Raw genomic sequence first — 17,652 nt, forward strand, 5'->3', positions numbered from 1 at the left:
TCTCTATCAAAATCAAAGACCAGTTTCGTCTCAATCCAAACGCGACCCCTTCCCCAGCTACATGACCGAAAACATCTAGCATAAGGAGGTGGCTCTCTTTAAAGCCAGTCTATGGCAGCCATGGCGCTCTTAGGTCCCTTGACTAGAATATTACTTAGAGGCAAGAGGCTTTTCTAGTCCCTACGTACCGAAAAGAGCTGTGGCTTCAACAAATCAGGTGTACTTTGAAAAAAAAAATGAGACTGTGGTCATCAAGATCGGAAGAGCGCCAGTTCCAACTAGGCTTGTTCCTGGTCCCGATTTGCACGGCGGTCCACACGCGGTGTTGAAGATAGAACGAATCGACAGCGACGAAACCTGGATTATTGATACAACAGTCTGTCAACATGAATTCCGAGATTTGCTTGTTCCATTTGTCAAGTCCTTGATTGACAACAAATGCCCGGGAATGAATGGACCGCGGATTTACGACGCATGCGAGACAGAGGACTTGGACTACTTGTCAACGCTTCGTGTCTTCAAAACAAAAGCACAACGGCAGGACATGCGACTAGAACGATGGACCCGTCATCCTTTTGCCGTTTTCGTCTATGTGAGTGTTCATGATGCCTCGCTTGTGGGTTCTAGAGAATCCTGTCTCTAAAGAGAGGCCCTGGAAGCACAAAGTCCAGTTCCCTGCAAGCCATCAAGTATGTCAGCCCGCTACGTAAGCCGATTGGCTCTGAGCAAGACATTTACGCCGCTGTTAACTAGCAAGACTAGTTTTGGATAGACACTGAGTGCTGTAATCGATTCACGATTCACAGGACTACAACACTCGCATTTGCCAACTTCAAAAGATTCGGCCGCTCTTATTAGCGCAACCCCATCGTCATCATCATAGATGCGCAGGGAAACTTCAAGGCGGTCGGTAAGCTTAGGCTCCATGGATGCTCAAGCACCAGCTGCAATGGACCTTTTTACATGGTGAAGGACCAGTGATGCTGAGGAGGACTTGGAAAGGGTTGGAGCAACAGCCTAAATGTGTTCAACAATCACGAACTTTCACTTCTTGGTAGGTCGATCTTGCTTGGGCTTTCAACAGTACTTCGACTCTGGAATGCGGTATAAGCTCAGAGTAACTAGGAGTGTCTCTTGATAAAAATTGCAGCCCTGGAGGGTGGACTTTGTATTTGCCATCTTGTTCTGTCGAATTCTCCTGCGATAGTAAAAGGTCACGCTGGCCCACTGTGGACTCTTGCGATCCAAGGAGTGCAAGCCTATCGTAAAGATTTTCGCAAGCCAAATTTTAACAGGGTAATTAAAATACAAAATTAAGGCATAAAAGTAAACCCAAAGGTCTATGAAGGAAAGCTTGATTGTAATCTCTCAGTAGATCCCAGGGATGATGCGGCTGCGGACAATGGAGGTATAACGCTTCCAGTCAGCGCCATACTTCTTCTCGCACTTCTCCTCATCACGCATCTCACGGTGAATCAACAAGATGCCAAAGTAAATCATATAAAAGTACGTGAAGATCATACCCCAACCACGGATTTCCGGGGTCTGCACGGCTTGCTTCTGGATGTCGCCACTGGCTGGGTTGATGCTCTCAATGAGAACATACCCCGCAACACCAGTCGGCAGGCAGTAAGCCCACGACATAGTCCAGTCGCCCAGGTAGTTGATGTGACGTGCCAGACCCCACCAGCCGGAGATCATCAGTTTGGATCCAGCAGCAGTTTCGATGTACTTGATGTTTTTCACGCGGGGGTCGTTGGGATTTGTACGGAAACGGTTTTTCTGGTTGTTGGCGCCACGGAAGATCGAATATCCAACGGCAGTGACCCCCAGAACAACGGCCATGCCGGTCAAGCCAAGTTCGTAAGGGAAGACGGAGAGATACCGGCTCTGGACGCTGTACAGATGGGGCACCCAAACTACATCGCCGAAAGACAACATGAATCCGAATCCGTCCATGCAGACATCCATGGTGGTCATAATTGCTGGCTCCATGTAGAGCGCATCTAGGATGTAGAATGCCTGGAAAACAGTGACCAGCACAATGGAGTCAGTGATGTAGCCATACGTTCGGTATTGGTGGGCGACATTAGACAGGTTCAAAATTGTCCATCCAAGCAAGCCTGGTCTCATCTCCATGAACACCTTGATATCAAGAGTTCGCGATGCCTCGCTGACAAATGGAATGGGCAGGCGAACACGAGGGTTGAGTTCACGGCCGATGAAGAAGTCATAGAGCATGTTGCCCGTGTGGCCGCCAGGTGCCAACTCTCGTAGGCTTGGATTTGCCTGCCCTGGGGCTGGAACTGTGAAGCTCTTCACATAGACGAACAGCGCAGCAAAAGATGAGATCAACAAATTTGCTGTAATGACCTGGACATAGTGGTCCCATAGAAATGACCACACCACAAAGTCGGCTCCATAGAGATAAGTGCCCCCGGCGAGGCCTGAGAGAATAATGATGGCAGAGGAGAACGCTGTAAAACGAGCCGGGTCAGAAAAAAAAAAGAATCTTATTTGAATGCCATGTGCGAGCAAGGGCTGCCGTTGCCATACCATTGAATTTGTACTTCAGCCGTCCTCCGCAGGCCAACATAACACCGTCTGCCTCCTGGCCGGGAAGGAAGACCTGCAAGAATAGGCTAAAGGCATAGTAGCTCAGTATCCACAGTGTAACATTGGTATCATAAAGCGCCGTGATTCCCTCCTCGGGCCAACCCACTTCAAGCTTCAATTTCTCGAGCGACAAAGTCGAGGGATTGAGCAGCGACGGGGCGGGACAACCAGAGATATCGTTGCAGACAAAGGTGAAGAGGTAGATCAGGATCGGCAATCCAAATATAATACCAAAAGCGCCTAGTCTAGTGCAAATGTCAGCTCAGCCCAACTCAATTGAAGGGGGACAGACATACGGTCCACCAAACTCATAACCACGTTTCTCCGGCACTGGCTGCACGAATATTTTTTTGGAATCCTTCTTGGGGGTCATATTGAAATTAATGACAGGGCCAATGGATAGGCAGAGAAATAATCCAGGAACTGCCCAGGTGGAGATCTTTAAATGAGTCCCTGGGGCCTTTCAAGTCGCGTACGACGTCGGATGGTGGGTGTTCCGCCAGGTTTGCTCCGCATCGGCCCCAATCACCGCCGTGGTGATGCTACGTAAGCCTCTCTCTCTCAATCTCGGGCAGATAGATGCACTCACCTCCTTCATTCATTAGGGTCATTTCTATTATTTTGCGGAATCTATCTCTTTCTCTGCTCTCTTTACATTCCTTATCCCATTTCGTTTTTCTACTTTGAGACTGCGACTGCCTTGGGTTGACCCCATCACAGCCCACCATGAAGCTTACCAGCTCCGCTCCTTACTCCATTTTCCTTCTATCCTCAATCCTTGGATTATCTAGCGCATCATACTCCTCCCATCTAGAAGATGATGCTCCGTGCGTTGCCCGCTCCCCGACCACCGGGTTGTACTTTGACCTCAATGCGATCTCACTATCCCCGCCCGAAATAAAGGACGGCAGTAAACTCTCAAAAGATGCACGGAACAGCAGCTGGTATGCCAGGGGTCATGACTACCCGGCCAATTTCACAATAAATATCTGCGCGCCGGTGATTGAGAACGTGACGAACGTGGTCGGGATAGAATCATCGCGGTGGAAGAACGTCAGTGCATATTACGAGCGCGATGACAAGATATATTCCATAGGGTATGGCTGATCTTCATCCAAACCGGTCGCACTATTTAGATTCTTTATCTGCTCGTCATATACTGACAGTTCTCGGTCATATACAGGCAACAAGCATCCGAACCTTTCTTCCGCGGCCGCAAACTCGTCCTTAATTATACCAATGGCTCGCCTTGCCCGGACGACTATAACATGGGAAGTTCCAATGTCTCGACGCGCACTAAGTCGACTATCATGTCCTTTCTTTGTGACCGTGACGCTGCTCCAAACGTGGCCACAGCTTCCTTCGTCGGCTCCATGGATGAATGCTCGTACTTCTTCGAAGTTCGCAGCTCGGCGGCATGTGGTGGAGCCGCCGTGGATCCCAATGCTGGCGGTTTGGGACCGGGCGGCGTGTTCGGTGTGATGTGAGCACCCTTTTCTGCCCGTTGGGGGAAATACCAAATACAACCCATACTGACCTTGTACTCTAGCATGGTGGTTGCCATCGCCGTATATATGATTGGTGGCTGCGCCTACCAGCGAACCGTCATGCATCAACGTGGCTGGCGCCAGTGTCCGAATTTCAGCCTGTGGGCTGGCGTTTTCGACTTTGTCAAAGTAAGTATCCTAGCATTGATCCCATGTTGGCCTCGTCGAAAATTCAGACATGGCAAGTTCGTGTCACATAAGTTCCGGGATTCAAATGTGACAGGACTACCTGTTTCAAGGATGGATTGAACGTCCTCTAGCTGGTCTGGAGACCAATCGCTTCGGGAAAACGGTTGCGGTTGGCCTGTTCTATCCATTTCCTTGTTTCATGTCAGGCATAGAGCATTCTTTTTTTTGAATGTTCTTTCCTTTGAGTTTTACTCTCTTGGGTCTTGGCACGCCTGTGTTAATCACGTCGTGCGCATTGTAACATGTTTGACAAGATGTCTCGAGTTATGCAAGTGCACTATCCCTTGAGTCCTTGTTGATGGACTGGTCGTTTCATATCCAAGATCCATGGGTGGGAGACAGATCTTGCGTAGTTTTTTTTCCTCTTGCCTCATCAGATGGGCCACATGTTTTACTGCATGTACTTGGATTATCGATTGCAGTTGCGAGCCTCGTTGTTTGCAACATGACGCTGACCACTTCTTTCTTTGCGCACCAACAGGACATGTTCGTGATTATCTTTTCCTCGCTGGGAAACCTCTTCCGTTGCAAGGGATCCCCCGCGAGCAATGGCTACACCCGTGCGGACTCGAGTGGCCGTGGCGGTTTCATCGGTGCCATCGGAGGCCGGGGAGGGCGTGGCCAGGGGCGCGACGTGGATGCCGAGAACAGGCTCATAGATCAACTGGATGAAGAGTGGGATGATTAGTGGATGGTTGCTTTTGCTTTCTTTTCTCTGGTTTCCTTTGTCTTATAACGACTTGTGGTTCCCATACCCTTTCCCTGCACTCCTTTTCGTCTAGTGTCGGCTATGGCAACTTTTGCTTCTGGGGTTGTTCGGACAATAAATTCTGTGACTTTCGCCTTGTTTGGTTGTCGGTAGTATATATATTTCCCTTGTTGTTCACGGACATGTTTTGGTGATCGTTGATCTACCTCGGGTGGATATACATCCGCACAAGGGATCGCACACCATCTCAGTTCGTTCATGTCGAAATACAGGAAGGTAAATCCAAACATAATCATGACTAAATTGTACACCAACCTGTCACATTACATCTACCAACCTAATTTCTAAAGATCGGCTCTATACTTGATCCTATTCCACTATGGATCATGTTCAAAAGGCAGCAATGAATATAGTTTCCACTACGCATAACATGCCAAGTAACTAGCATCATTGGTCTAGTGGTAGAATTCGTCGTTGCCATCGACGAGGCCCGTGTTCGATTCACGGATGATGCAGAATTGATTATTTTTGCGACTCCTTTCGCTGAATTAATTGAGCTTTTTGATGATGAAGCAAGTGAATATCGCTTTTTTCTTGATCATCTAAAAATGTTACAAGGTTTGAATGTCCAACCAGGAAAAGTCATCGAATGGATATTCTACAGACCAGCTCCGAAAGAAAGGGATATACATGTCGGAGACAAGACAACAATATTTACACAGATCAACATAAGTGAACTGATGATTTGAATAGCAGCGCGAAAAGTAACAGATCCGAACCCCCCCCCAATTCCGACTCCAACCTTTTGCAACGAAACTCAAACACCACGTAGCAGTCATCGAGAAAGAATCACGGCCGTGAGACTTTTATATTAGAACTAGTTGAACCAAGATCGTATGCGCTCAAAGGCATGCTCCCAGCAACCCCGAAGCTAGGCATACCCGCAGGAGGAATCCCGGATGGCGTGCCACCGCCATTGCTTCCCCCAGCTATAGGAGCCTGAGGCGGAGCTTGTGATGGTGGGTTCCCACCGCTAACAGGGTCAAGATTGAAGGGAAGAAACCACGCGCTGGGCTGATAGAACTCGCCCACCCCAGCAGGGGCACTTGGATCCAGGTGGCCTGTGAAAAATGTTTGATCTGGACTTTGTGTTTCGACGCCATTGAGCGGTGGTATAGGAGGGGGGTTGTTTGGGACGAATGAGGTGGGGTCGAAATCGGAAAATGTACCGTAAACGAATTGCCGGTCTAGTTGCGGTAATTGGTCTGGTGGAATGCTGAAGTCGAATGATGGTTGGCCGAATGAAACTGGCCGGGATTGTTGGAACGTGGATGGCTGTGGGAAGGCACCGCCAGAAATACTCGAGGTATTTCCCATGGTCACTTTGTTTATCGATTCTGGTGAAGTCTGGTCTATGCCCGAAGCTCCATCCGATAGTTTGCTGTTCTTGCGAGATCGCGATTTGCAAGGTTGTCTTGGCTGTGGAGTAGGGGAAAGGCCGGCAAAGAAATCTTCCACGCTTTGGAGGTCGGGTTTCTGACCCATGACTGCGTCTTCGCCCGTTTCTTTGTGTCGAGTATCGGGGTCCTCCCAATGCACTCTCGACACTCCATGGGGATATTTGTCGAACCAGTCACCATATTGGAACATGGGTGTTAGCGATGGGCCATTCCGAGTTGCCACAGAGCCCTTGATAGCTGCATCAGCGAATTGCCGATATCGATCCTTGGCACTCTCAACCATATAGTGAAACATGCCCCAGTACTTTTTCATTTTATTGAGATAGCGGTACGTATGCCGAAGGTTCTCTTTCGACCGTGCCTCCAGCTGGATGTTCTTCGAGAAGATCCCCCAGATGTGGACTGTACTTGCCGAGTAAGCGCAGTATCCAGCAAAAGGAACAGTGAGGGGGTAGGCTGAAGCTCGATCAAAAAGTACTGAAATGTGGTGTGCTGCTTCGACCGCGGCTCGACCTGCATTGCTGAGGAAGGACTTAGGCATATCTCTTGGTGGGCGCCCTCCCGGAGACAAAGGAATAGCGAACTGGTTGAGGAACAGCGTATTTTGATGCATGATGATGTGGAGAAAAATGAACTGATTTGCAATCTTCTCCGCTGCGTGGATTTGAAGATTTTCGTATGTAAAGGTAAAAGAGACCGGAAGAGAAGCGGAGAACTCATCAATTTGCCGCTTAAGCTGCGTGTACCCTGATTCTGGATGCCAAAGTGGATGTATGTCCTTTCTCTTTCCGCCCAAATTCAGGTAGTCGACAATGCGCCCCCAAATGACGATAGCGCGAATGATGTACGCTGAAACACCCATGTTTTCTCTAGCATTAGATAATTGGCCTGTTTCTTCAGGTACGGGATTAAGGATATCGCCGTCAAGATCCTCCGTTGGACCAGGTATCTCCATCTGGAAGTGAGGTTCCTTGATAGGAAGCTGTATCTGTAGAAACTTTTCATTCCCAATAGGTGGCCGTTGACTTCCAGAAGAGTTGTACCGATCCATCAGGTAACATGCCCACATCGTCCGGCGCCGGATCTCTTGATCAGTGAAGCTCAACTCTGAGCCCTTGCCATTCTTCTGACCGATTAATGGATCCTGATCAAGCTCTTGATGGAGCTGCAACGCGTACGCCATCCGCAGTGCTTGACCTCCAAAAGACCAGCTTCGTCCACCATGACAGGTTCCAAACTCATGAAGACCAAGAAGTAAGAAAACGGTAAGAATGGTAATGTTCGGTTCGTCGTGCCGGCTCAGGGCGATGGCCGCGGCGGGATTAGCCCAATTTTCTCCACGCAAGAATGGCGGATCCGAGTTGAGCTGAGGATGGGTGGAGAATCGCGCAGATACAGCACAGACAGCAAGGATTAGGACAGGGGGAATTGTGCCTGCTTTAAGCCGTCGCATAAAGCTGGGTTTGTGTAATAAGAGGTATGACTGCCCATAGACACAATCGAAGAACACCTCTGCGAGGTGCTCCTGAATCTCTAACGAGGGCAAAAACTCGGCTCCTTCAGTGAGAAGCCCAGTCCCATCGGTGGATTTGACTTCACGATTCACTGGGAACGTCTCATGTGGCGGGCGGCCAGTCCCATGAGCCCATTCATCCATCTCTGCCGCGAACGCCTTCTCCGCACTACGTTTCTTTTGAGCTTTTGACGGCTGCACAGAGGTGGAAGGCTTGACAACCGATCTTCCAATGGAAAGCATGTCCCTCGTCTCATCTTTAGGTATAGTCTTGATTACGCGATCTTCCATCCTCTTCAGTCGCTTGTCCAGCATAGCCATATAATCCGTGCGCGGCGCAGCCTTACGTGTAGTAACTTTATACACGCATGGAATCCTCGAGCGCGTACAGTGTTTGCAGGCGGGCTTCTCGCCCGAGCAGCGGATTTTCTTGCGGCGGCATGCAATGCACGCCAGCGGCAGGCGCTTCCGCTCCTTCCCGGCCTTGGTCTTCATCTCGCTCCAAGCCGGTTTGACATCGTCATTTAATTGTTCAAAATTGGACTGGCCGTTGCCGGAATCATCTCGTCGGTCCACCGCGGGGTCGACTGTTTGTGTGCTACCAGGGTCACGGGAACTTGCATGGCTTTGGTTATCGAAGTCTTCGAGAGCTGCTGCCGCCTCCTCCTGGCCTAGGTCGAAGCTAACACCAGGGGCTTTCGATGGCAATTTGTCGGAGTCGGGTTGGATCATGACGGGTGAGGATACCCCAAGACCCAGGCCCGAAGCATCCTTCGGCACGGTCGGGAACAAAAGAAGGTGCTTTCGATATGGATTGCGAATTTATTTCGTGGTAGGTAAAGTTGGGGTGAAATACAGAGACCGAGAAAGCGGGAGAAAGGCGGGATTAAAAAGTGAAGTTGGAGGTCCAAATATGGGGAAAGGTTCAGCGGCAGAATGGTGGCTTGGCAAATAGTTCGGCAGCGGCGCCGACAATATGGACTTTCGACGACAATCTAAATTGGAGAATGAAGAGCCAACGTAAACTACAGCTCATAGAAAATTCCTGAAGCAGAGGAGGACATCTACCTAGGCATGCAACTGACTTGAGGCTACATATCAAATCTGGAGGTTTTGCCCTCCTTGAAATCTCACACTATTCCCGTATAGTTCTAGACTGGGAATGATTTTGCAACCCACCTTCTATCGAGCCATGAATATTAAAAGCGACCCCAGGCTCATGCTACTCCCATGGACATAATTGTTGGTGTGTCCGGCTCTCTCGGAACGGACCCGAACGCCTATGACGGTAAGAACAGCCCGATTGGCATCTGGGCTAGCATATTGGAAGCTTGACAGAAGACTAGGACGAGCATGTAGCTACGTGCCAGGGAATTTCTACTGAGTGCCCAATAAAAAAAACGTACTCCTTGATCCTGTTGAGTTCATTACATATGCAAATCCTTTTTTTTTTCCCACACCGGCCGTCTCTAAATACTCTCTACTCATAGATAGGCCGAATTGACCGGGTTTTTTCTTAAGCAAACTCACCATCTTCATTGTACATGTCGCATTTCAGGACGCAAGCCATTCAACAGTTTTCATGTCTGAGTCTACGTGACTTTCGGGCGTCCGACCTTCTGGCGTGGTGTTGCGAGTTCAAGTGAGTTCAAAATCTCGCCACCGAGGATATAGATATTGTAGCTGGGAAACACGAGCCACATTCCACTGCATCAAATCAGTTCTACGTTTTGTGTAAACCTGCACTAGACGGAACTCACTTAGGGAGGATCCAGTAGAGGAAGAGAGTGAGCGGTTCGTTGTGACCGATATTCTCGAAGCCGGAGAAGGTCTCGTTGAGCCCTATCATTTTGTGTTATTATCTAATACACAAAGCCTAGGCAATGGATGTCGCTTACAGTAAAGGATCGTCTTGCTCAGGGTCATGACAGACGCGGTGTAGGCGACCAGAAGCGCGGTCGCACCAATGCGCCCAGCGACCACCTTCTCCCCCTTCAGCAACCAGGTGAATCCCTTGGAGATCTTCTGCGGTCCACCTCTCCCAACTGTCGATCCATAGTAGTAGACAATCCAGAGGTAGTAGATGTAACCGATAGTCTCCAGGACGTTGAGGATAGTCTGCGCAGCAGTGAAGCCATTATGCGCATTGAAGGCGGGCCAGCCGTAGATATAGTCAACCTTTCCGTACAGCGCGTAAGGTGTCCAGATAGGAGAGTGCAAGCTTCCACCGGGCATGCTATGCGGTCGCAGCAAGACATAGCCTGTATCCCAGATGACCAACGGAACTGAAACGATGAGCCAAAATGTCAGCGCAACGGCGGGTGTATGGGTCCATTTGCACGTATTGGCGCTGGTGGTAGCTGGAGGTAACTTGGCCAGCTCTTTCCCGGCCTCAGGGGAAGGAAATTCGCGGGGATGGTGTCGTGTGGAGACCATAATGAAATGGTTTGCGATACAGTAGAGATTTAATGCAATTTTAATAGTATTTGCCGCAAGAGGGAAAAAAATCTAGATAGAAATCATGAGTTAGACACAGAGAAAGAGTGTCGGTGGTTTCATGGTGCGTTGAGCTCAGACGCGACTGACGGCCAATGACGTCGGGGGTAATCGCTATTTGCCTCTCGCTCTCGCTTTCGTATGGAGCTGAGTTGGGAAATTGACTGATTTTGTTAATTCTGTGAATCCCCTCGCAATGGGGTCTTATGGGTGTGGCTGACACGGTGAGGTCTCTACATCGCTATACTATCTTCCAACTCATTACTACCGCTACTGCCTCTAATCGGAACATTGTTCCTGATACAAGGTAAATTTAATTAGTACCTACCACTAGTAGTACTCAGGCAAGGATAATTATCCAAATAGCCAGGTTCTTTGAGATACACACAGAGTAACGACCTAGTTGACTATGTTGAAGTTGGAAAGTTAAGAGTGTGCCTCATACGTGTACACTCCGTATGTGTACGTGGTGTGCCTGAGGCAGGCAAAATGGATGCATCACTATTGTGTGACTACAACATTTTTAACACCAAACACTGGTTTCATAAGCTGAAACTAGGGGCGTATATGTGAGCATGGACCAAGGGATAAACGTGAAAGGCCAGGGGGACCCCCTTCGTCTGTGATCTGCACTTTTGTCCCCTTCTGCTTGTGCGGAGTGCGGTATCCATCTCCCGGATCACAACCTCAAAAGTCTCTGTTCTTCTTCAATTTTGTCCCGCCATGCCTTGCAAGTTCATCCAGATTAAGGAACCCCTGATTTGATATGAAGGTGAAGTATATATGCTAGGAATGGGCGGTTAATAGAGCCCTTAGTCTGGCATTCATTCGTATGCTGGTGAGGGGTCTAATACCCTTGAAGTCCTATTCGGAAGGGAGCGAAGATTAAGAGGAACCCCGGGCTCGGTCAAGGCCGTGGAATGGATGGTACAAGAAAGGAGGCTGCAGAATATGCTGTTCCTTGGCCAATCCCTGGAGCGGGTTTGGCAGCAAGTGATGGGTAGCTGCAAAAATCCTGGCTAGATCCATGCGTGAATCCCTAAAATAAAGAAGACATCTATAAAATATCGGTGGATTGAGCACCATAGCTTACCGCATCCAAGAATACTACCTACACGCTGGATAAAGTATCTTTTAACATACCATTAAAAACCGTTGGAAGGTTTAGTTAACATGCACTTCATGAACGCAATTGCCTCATGAAATCAAATAATGCGACCTTCGGCTTTGAAGCAAATTCCACGTGACCGTGAAATAGAAGCCTTAAAATTTAGGCAACAAGGCGTTGCATCATTTCTCCGAATTTGAAATTCAAAGGAGGCAATATTGAACCTTCTGCCACCACATCTGTCATACCACTTTCAGTGAGTTCTTTGTATGATAATTTTGATTGATAAGTTTTAAGTAATGCCATACACTCCTGGGTCAGCAACCGATGGACTCAGCGAAAGACCAGAAGGTGAGTTACACTCGTTGAAGTAGTTGCGGCCAATACTCGAATCCTAACTAGCATAGAAGCATGTGGAGCGACTCGCACGGGTACGTGAGAATCAACGGAAGAGTCGAGCTCGGAAGCAGGAGTTTGTGAATGAGTTAGAGCAACGCCTAGCGTTGTGTAAAAAACAAGCCCAGCAAAAAGACATTGAGTACCGACTGGCAACGCAAAAAGTCGAAGCTGAAAATCGGCATCTGAAAGCTCTTCTGGGATCACTGGGAGTTCCGAGTGCTTCTGTACAGCAGTATCTACACGAAGCGGATACGTGGGCGAACACCAACCGGAAGGTTGCTATCCCTGCTATTCAGCAAGTGAAGAGAGATAATCATCTGCCTCTATTACGTCGAGATAGTCACCGAACAAATTTGTCAATGGCAGTACCTCGCGTCTACAGAGCGGAACCAGAGATTACTGAACTGCCAACAGCGGTTGATAGTGCATGTGCCTCGACAGTGGTGCAACCGACAGACCAACCACCACATCAAACCCCGCAAGAAGAAGATCCGGCTTTGTGTGGATGCCGGTCCGATAGACAGAATCCGGAAACGGTTTCCGATGAAGATGTGCTCAACTCGACGCTGTGTGCCATTGCGGAAGAAATGATCAATCAATACAACACCAAAGGAATTGATGTTGATGAGATTCGGCGAAGAATTTGGTCTGGGTTCCGAGCAGGTGCAAATGGTACAGGCTGCAGAGTTCAAAATCACATTCTGTTCCAAGTTCTAGACGACATCAGCAGTGATGTTTGACTTTGGCATTGGTTGGGCTTCCACGATCATCTGAGATGTTAGTATTTTTGTGAACCTGCTAGTTCTGGTAGCCTCTGAATCTGGACAAGAGGATGGGAATGGGGACTTTGGTTGCTGCCAGGAATCGTTTTCAAATCTGTCATGTCATTTGCAGCAGTGAGTGCCGGGTTAAAAAAGGTCGGATCAGATTCCGCCAACGACTGCTGGAACAATTTTTGGTTCCGCAGCACAGCTCCTCGTCCCCACATCCAGAATGTGACAATATTCTGCCTGAAAATTTCACCAGAGCCGTGGGACCACTCTACACCCACAAGCCCGTGCAGGATTAATTTCTGGCTAGACCCACGCCAAAATGGTGGAATGGCAACAATAACTCGGTTTTACACGTCCAAATTCGAGATTAAGTACAAGACCGACGTTTTGCGAGCTGAACTAATAGTTATAGCTACGCCAATGATGCAAATATGTCTACATTTCTTGATGTGGCATCTCAGAAAAATAGCCGCATTATTATTGGAGAACTACGTTGAACGAAAAAACAGCGTACTTTTCCACTATTCCATAACAAAAACCAAGGTTCCTGTTTATGGCCTAGGGGGGCCATATTTGAGGTTTGACAAACTATCAAAAAGGACTAGGCCATACATGGCTACTATCCCGCAAATTGAAAGTACACCCGAAGAGCCCTCAAGAATCCTGAATCCTCAACCGGCAGAAGCCCTGAAACCCAACAATATTGGGCCACAGAACCGACGATTATCCACAAAAAGGGAAATTATGAGTGCTTGGCGGGACGATTCGTCAGCGACCAGCGTGTTCTTCATGCAAAGTTCTGGAATAGTCTGACTTTCTCTTCCGGCGGGTGGATTTCAAGGTTAAACAATCTAACTAGAGAAGAATTTAGCCGGAGGAAGTTGAGACATGCAAAATATAAAAATGGCTGAGAAGACGTGAAAGTGTGTGTAGTTAGACTGGCAGTCTGGCCTGTGTCAAGAGACCGGGGATGCGGGAATTTGGTCCGATGCCCCCCCCCCGAAGTGCGGGGCTCCCCGCACTTCAAGGCTCCACGGTAGCAAAAAACGCTTAGCTGATAGCGTAGTCCATGGTTGCAAGGTGGATAAAGATATCTATGCAGGAAACGGAAAAAGAATTGATAAAGCAACTGTTTTTTCGAGGCTAGCTGAAGATTCACGGAACACTCGTTGTTAGGATTGCTAGAAACAGTCTCGGATGGCCAAGGTCTACTTCCCCAAACTCTCGGAGTGATATGATGAGAAGGGTTTCCCTATTCGTCAGGATGAGCGGTGATCTATTGGACGCGAGAAAGTAGTCAGACCGGACTAGAATTTTGGAAGTCACATCTCTGCATTTATTTGATCAGGTGAGAGCATTTGCCACAGAATGGATCCCAATACGTGTGTAGTTGTCCTCTGTACACCACAACACACGCAAGAAGCGCAAGAAGATAATTTCCGGGTAAAATCACCAAAGATCGTCGGGTTCAAAGCCTTACGGATAATAAGAATTGACGGGGAAAAGGCACGAGCGCGCTGGTGTGTTAGACAGGGCGTGAATGCCGAAATTTAGCCGTTCTCGTATGTAGAATCGAAGTAAGGCGATGGATCCGAGGAGAGTTAATACTCCTGGAGTGCTACTTATGTGGTGTTAGAGGGAGTGCCTGTGTATTGGTGCTCAGGTGTGATTCTGATATCATTGGGAAAGGGGGGTTTGACTTCTCACCCTGTATTTCTCCTTGTCCCCTCTACCAGCCACAAATGTGCCTTCTGTCCATTTTCAAGGATGAGCATGTCTCCAAATTCAGTGAACACAAGCTCCAGTAAGAGTAAACCATGGCCAATCATGGGACACGAAATAGTGGCATTATTAGGATAGTACATACCTTGTCGATCCTTCTCGTTTTTTTTTCATAACAATTCTCAATTCCATTGTATGGAGTAAATTTCATATGATATGCACAATTACATCCCTGTGAGCAATCAGGAAACCTCCGTACACTTAAAGCCCTAGTCTTCCCCTCCATGATCTGAGACTCGTTCCTTCCTCATTCTATCTTCTTTCAACAGCTCTATTTGTGCTGTCCCTCTGAAACGCTCTCTACCACTCTCACAGCAATGAAGTTTGCGTGGCTTGAGGTAGCCGCATTCACGGCCTCAGTGGCTGATGCAAAGGTCAGTCCATCTCAAATCATCTAATCATACCACTGTTAATCAAATCGCGTCAGAACAGTCGCTGGCCTATTCTCCTCCATACTATCCTTCCCCATGGATGACTGGCGCGGGCGAATGGTCCGAAGCATACACACGCGCCGTTGAGTTCGTCTCTAATTTGACACTGGCTGAGAAAGTCAACTTGACGACAGGTGCTGGCTGGGAGCAAGAACGATGTGTTGGTGAGACCGGTGGCATTCCCCGACTTGGCATGTGGGGAATGTGTATGCAGGACTCGCCATTGGGTGTGCGCTCTAGTAAGATTGCCCGTCAGGAATGAGCTTGGCGCAGTCAACTGATGAAATTCGAATAGGTGACTACAACTCTGGTTTCCCCTCTGGTGTCAATGTTGCCGCAACATGGAACAAGCGACTTGCCTACCAACGTGGTATGGCAATGGGCGAGGAGCACCGGGACAAAGGTGTGGATGTGCAGTTGGGTCCTGTTGCTGGTCCTTTGGGAAAGTACCCCGATGGCGGCCGTAACTGGGAAGGGTTTTCGCCTGACCCTGTTTTGACTGGTGTGATGATGGCCGAAACCATCAAGGGTGTGCAGGATGCTGGTGTCATTGCTTGTGCTAAGCATTTCATTGGAAATGAACAAGAGCACTTCCGTCAGTCTAGCGAGGCTCAGGGATATGGATACAATATCTCCCAGAGTGTGAGCTCAAATATTGATGACAAGACCATGCACGAATTGTACCTTTGGCCCTTCGTGGACTCGATCCGTGCTGGTGTTGGCTCTGTTATGTGCTCTTACAATCAGATCAACAACAGCTACGGTTGTGCAAACAGTTACTCCCTCAACAAGCTGCTCAAGGGCGAGCTAGGTTTCCAGGGCTTTGTTATGAGCGACTGGGGTGCGCACCACAGCGGTGTCGAATCTGCTCTGGCCGGTCTGGACATGTCTATGCCAGGTGACGTCATTCTTGGCAGCCCTTATTCCTACTGGGGAACCAACCTGACTATCTCTGTTCTGAACGGGACCGTCCCCGAATGGCGTATTGATGACATGGCTGTCCGAATCATGTCAGCTTACTACAAGGTAGGACGTGACCGTTTCCGCACTCCTCCTAACTTTAGCTCCTGGACCCGTGATGAGTACAACTTCAAGCACTACATTGTCAACGAGGCCTGGGGTAAGGTCAACGAGCGCGTGAATGTGCAGCGTGACCACGCCCAGATTATTCGCAAGACTGGCTCTGATAGCACTGTTCTCCTCAAGAATAAGGGTGGTGCACTGCCCCTTACCTATGGCGAGAAACTCATCGGAATTCTGGGAGAGGACGCAGGGTCTAATGCTTATGGCGCCAATGGCTGCAACGACCGTGGCTGTGACAATGGAACTCTGGCCATGGGCTGGGGTAGTGGAACTGCGAACTTCCCTTATCTGGTTACACCCGAGCAAGCCATTCAGAATGAAGTCCTGGATTACGGCAATGGACAGACCAATGTTTTTACTGTGACTGACAACTGGGCACTGACGGAGATGGCCGCCCTAGCCTCCCAAGCTGATGTTGCTCTGGTTTTCGTAAACGCTGACTCTGGCGAGGGATTCATCAATGTTGACGGTAACGAGGGTGACCGCAAGAACCTGACTCTGTGGAAGAACGGCGAAGAGGTGATCAAGACTGCTGGTCAATACTGCAACAATACTATCGTCGTGATCCACAGCACATCCGCTGTCCTGATTAGCGATTGGTATGACAATGACAACATTACCGCTATTGTCTGGGCTGGTTTGCCAGGCCAGGAGAGCGGTCGCAGCTTGGTGGATGTACTGTATGGTCGCGTCAACCCCGGTGGTAAAACTCCATTCACTTGGGGTAAGACTCGCAAGGACTATGGCCCTTCTATCCTCACAGTGCCCAACAACGGTGCAGATGCTCCTCAGGATGATTTCGAGGATGGCATCTTCATTGACTATCGCCGTTTCGACAAGGACAACATTGAGCCCATTTACGAGTTTGGCTACGGTCTGAGCTACACCAAATTTGCTTTTTCCGACCTCAAGGTCACCCCTCTTACCTCATTCAAACACCACGAATACAAGGCGACTACTGGAAAGACCCAAAAGGCCCCCGTTTTCGGCGAAGTTGGCGAAGCCTCGGATAACCTTTTCCCCAAGGGCATTCAACGCGTCCGCCAGTACCTTTACCCGTGGTTGAACTCCACCGACCTGCGTGCCTCGTCCGGTGATCCTGACTACGGCATGGAATCTAAGGACTACCTTCCTGAGGGTGCTACCGATGGTTCCCCCCAGGAACTTCTCCCCTCCAGCGGTAACTCCGGTGGCAACCCCGCTCTGTTTGAAGACCTCTACCAGGTGACCGCTACTATTACTAACACCGGATCCGTGACTGGTGATGAGGTTCCCCAGTTATACGTCTCTCTCGGCGGCGGCGATGACCCCTCAAAGGTTTTGCGCCAGTTTGACCGAGTCACCATTGCCCCTGGCCAGACCATTCAGTGGACCACTACTCTGACCCGCCGTGATGTCTCTAACTGGGACGTTGCCTCCCAGAACTGGGTGATTTCAGACGCCCCAAAAACGGTTTATGTCGGCAACTCATCCCGCAAGTTGCCTCTCTCGGCCGCATTGCCCGTGGTCGAGTAAATTTTCTTTCATTTTTCTGTGCTGGAAGCAG

The 17,652-nt window shown here is 49.1% G+C and overlaps 6 protein-coding genes and 1 non-coding gene across 7 annotated transcripts; 4 read left to right on the forward strand and 3 right to left on the reverse strand.

Moving 5' to 3' along the window:
* Positions 1–1,368: 1,368 nt before the first annotated feature.
* Positions 1,369–2,989, reverse strand: Pdw03_4069 (C-14 sterol reductase; the record flags this gene model as incomplete). Its single annotated transcript, XM_014676043.1, has 3 exons — positions 1,369–2,477; positions 2,557–2,861; positions 2,913–2,989. The coding sequence occupies 3 exons, from the start codon at positions 2,987–2,989 to the stop codon at positions 1,369–1,371; spliced, it is 1,491 nt and encodes a 496-aa protein (XP_014531529.1).
* Positions 2,990–3,342: 353 nt separating this feature from the next.
* On the forward strand, positions 3,343–5,040 carry Pdw03_4070 (Vacuolar sorting receptor (Mrl1), putative; the record flags this gene model as incomplete). The annotated part of the gene is made up of 4 exons (XM_014676042.1): positions 3,343–3,713; positions 3,800–4,099; positions 4,166–4,292; positions 4,834–5,040. The coding sequence occupies 4 exons, from the start codon at positions 3,343–3,345 to the stop codon at positions 5,038–5,040; spliced, it is 1,005 nt and encodes a 334-aa protein (XP_014531528.1).
* A 465-nt stretch (positions 5,041–5,505) lies between these two features.
* Pdw03_tRNA9 lies at positions 5,506–5,576 on the forward strand. The gene has a single exon. It is a non-coding gene; the product is annotated as a tRNA-Gly (tRNA).
* A 334-nt stretch (positions 5,577–5,910) lies between these two features.
* Positions 5,911–8,766, reverse strand: Pdw03_4071 (C6 transcription factor, putative; the record flags this gene model as incomplete). The annotated part of the gene is made up of 1 exon (XM_014676041.1): positions 5,911–8,766. The coding sequence occupies one exon, from the start codon at positions 8,764–8,766 to the stop codon at positions 5,911–5,913; it is 2,856 nt and encodes a 951-aa protein (XP_014531527.1).
* An 860-nt stretch (positions 8,767–9,626) lies between these two features.
* Pdw03_4072 (Emopamil-binding) lies at positions 9,627–10,470 on the reverse strand (the record flags this gene model as incomplete). The annotated part of the gene is made up of 3 exons (XM_014676040.1): positions 9,627–9,741; positions 9,795–9,876; positions 9,933–10,470. The coding sequence occupies 3 exons, from the start codon at positions 10,468–10,470 to the stop codon at positions 9,627–9,629; spliced, it is 735 nt and encodes a 244-aa protein (XP_014531526.1).
* A 1,495-nt stretch (positions 10,471–11,965) lies between these two features.
* Pdw03_4073 (ABSCISIC ACID-INSENSITIVE 5-like protein 5) lies at positions 11,966–12,777 on the forward strand (the record flags this gene model as incomplete). The annotated part of the gene is made up of 2 exons (XM_066100657.1): positions 11,966–11,989; positions 12,049–12,777. The coding sequence occupies 2 exons, from the start codon at positions 11,966–11,968 to the stop codon at positions 12,775–12,777; spliced, it is 753 nt and encodes a 250-aa protein (XP_065956057.1).
* A 2,132-nt stretch (positions 12,778–14,909) lies between these two features.
* On the forward strand, positions 14,910–17,621 carry Pdw03_4074 (Beta-glucosidase 1; the record flags this gene model as incomplete). The annotated part of the gene is made up of 3 exons (XM_014676038.1): positions 14,910–14,966; positions 15,025–15,262; positions 15,319–17,621. 3 exons carry the CDS (start codon positions 14,910–14,912, stop codon positions 17,619–17,621), a joined length of 2,598 nt encoding a protein of 865 aa, XP_014531524.1.
* Positions 17,622–17,652: the final 31 nt, after the last annotated feature.

Source organism: Penicillium digitatum, chromosome 1 (genome assembly GCF_016767815.1).
Source record: "Penicillium digitatum chromosome 1, complete sequence".
In the NCBI taxonomy this organism is placed as follows: domain Eukaryota; kingdom Fungi; phylum Ascomycota; class Eurotiomycetes; order Eurotiales; family Aspergillaceae; genus Penicillium; species Penicillium digitatum.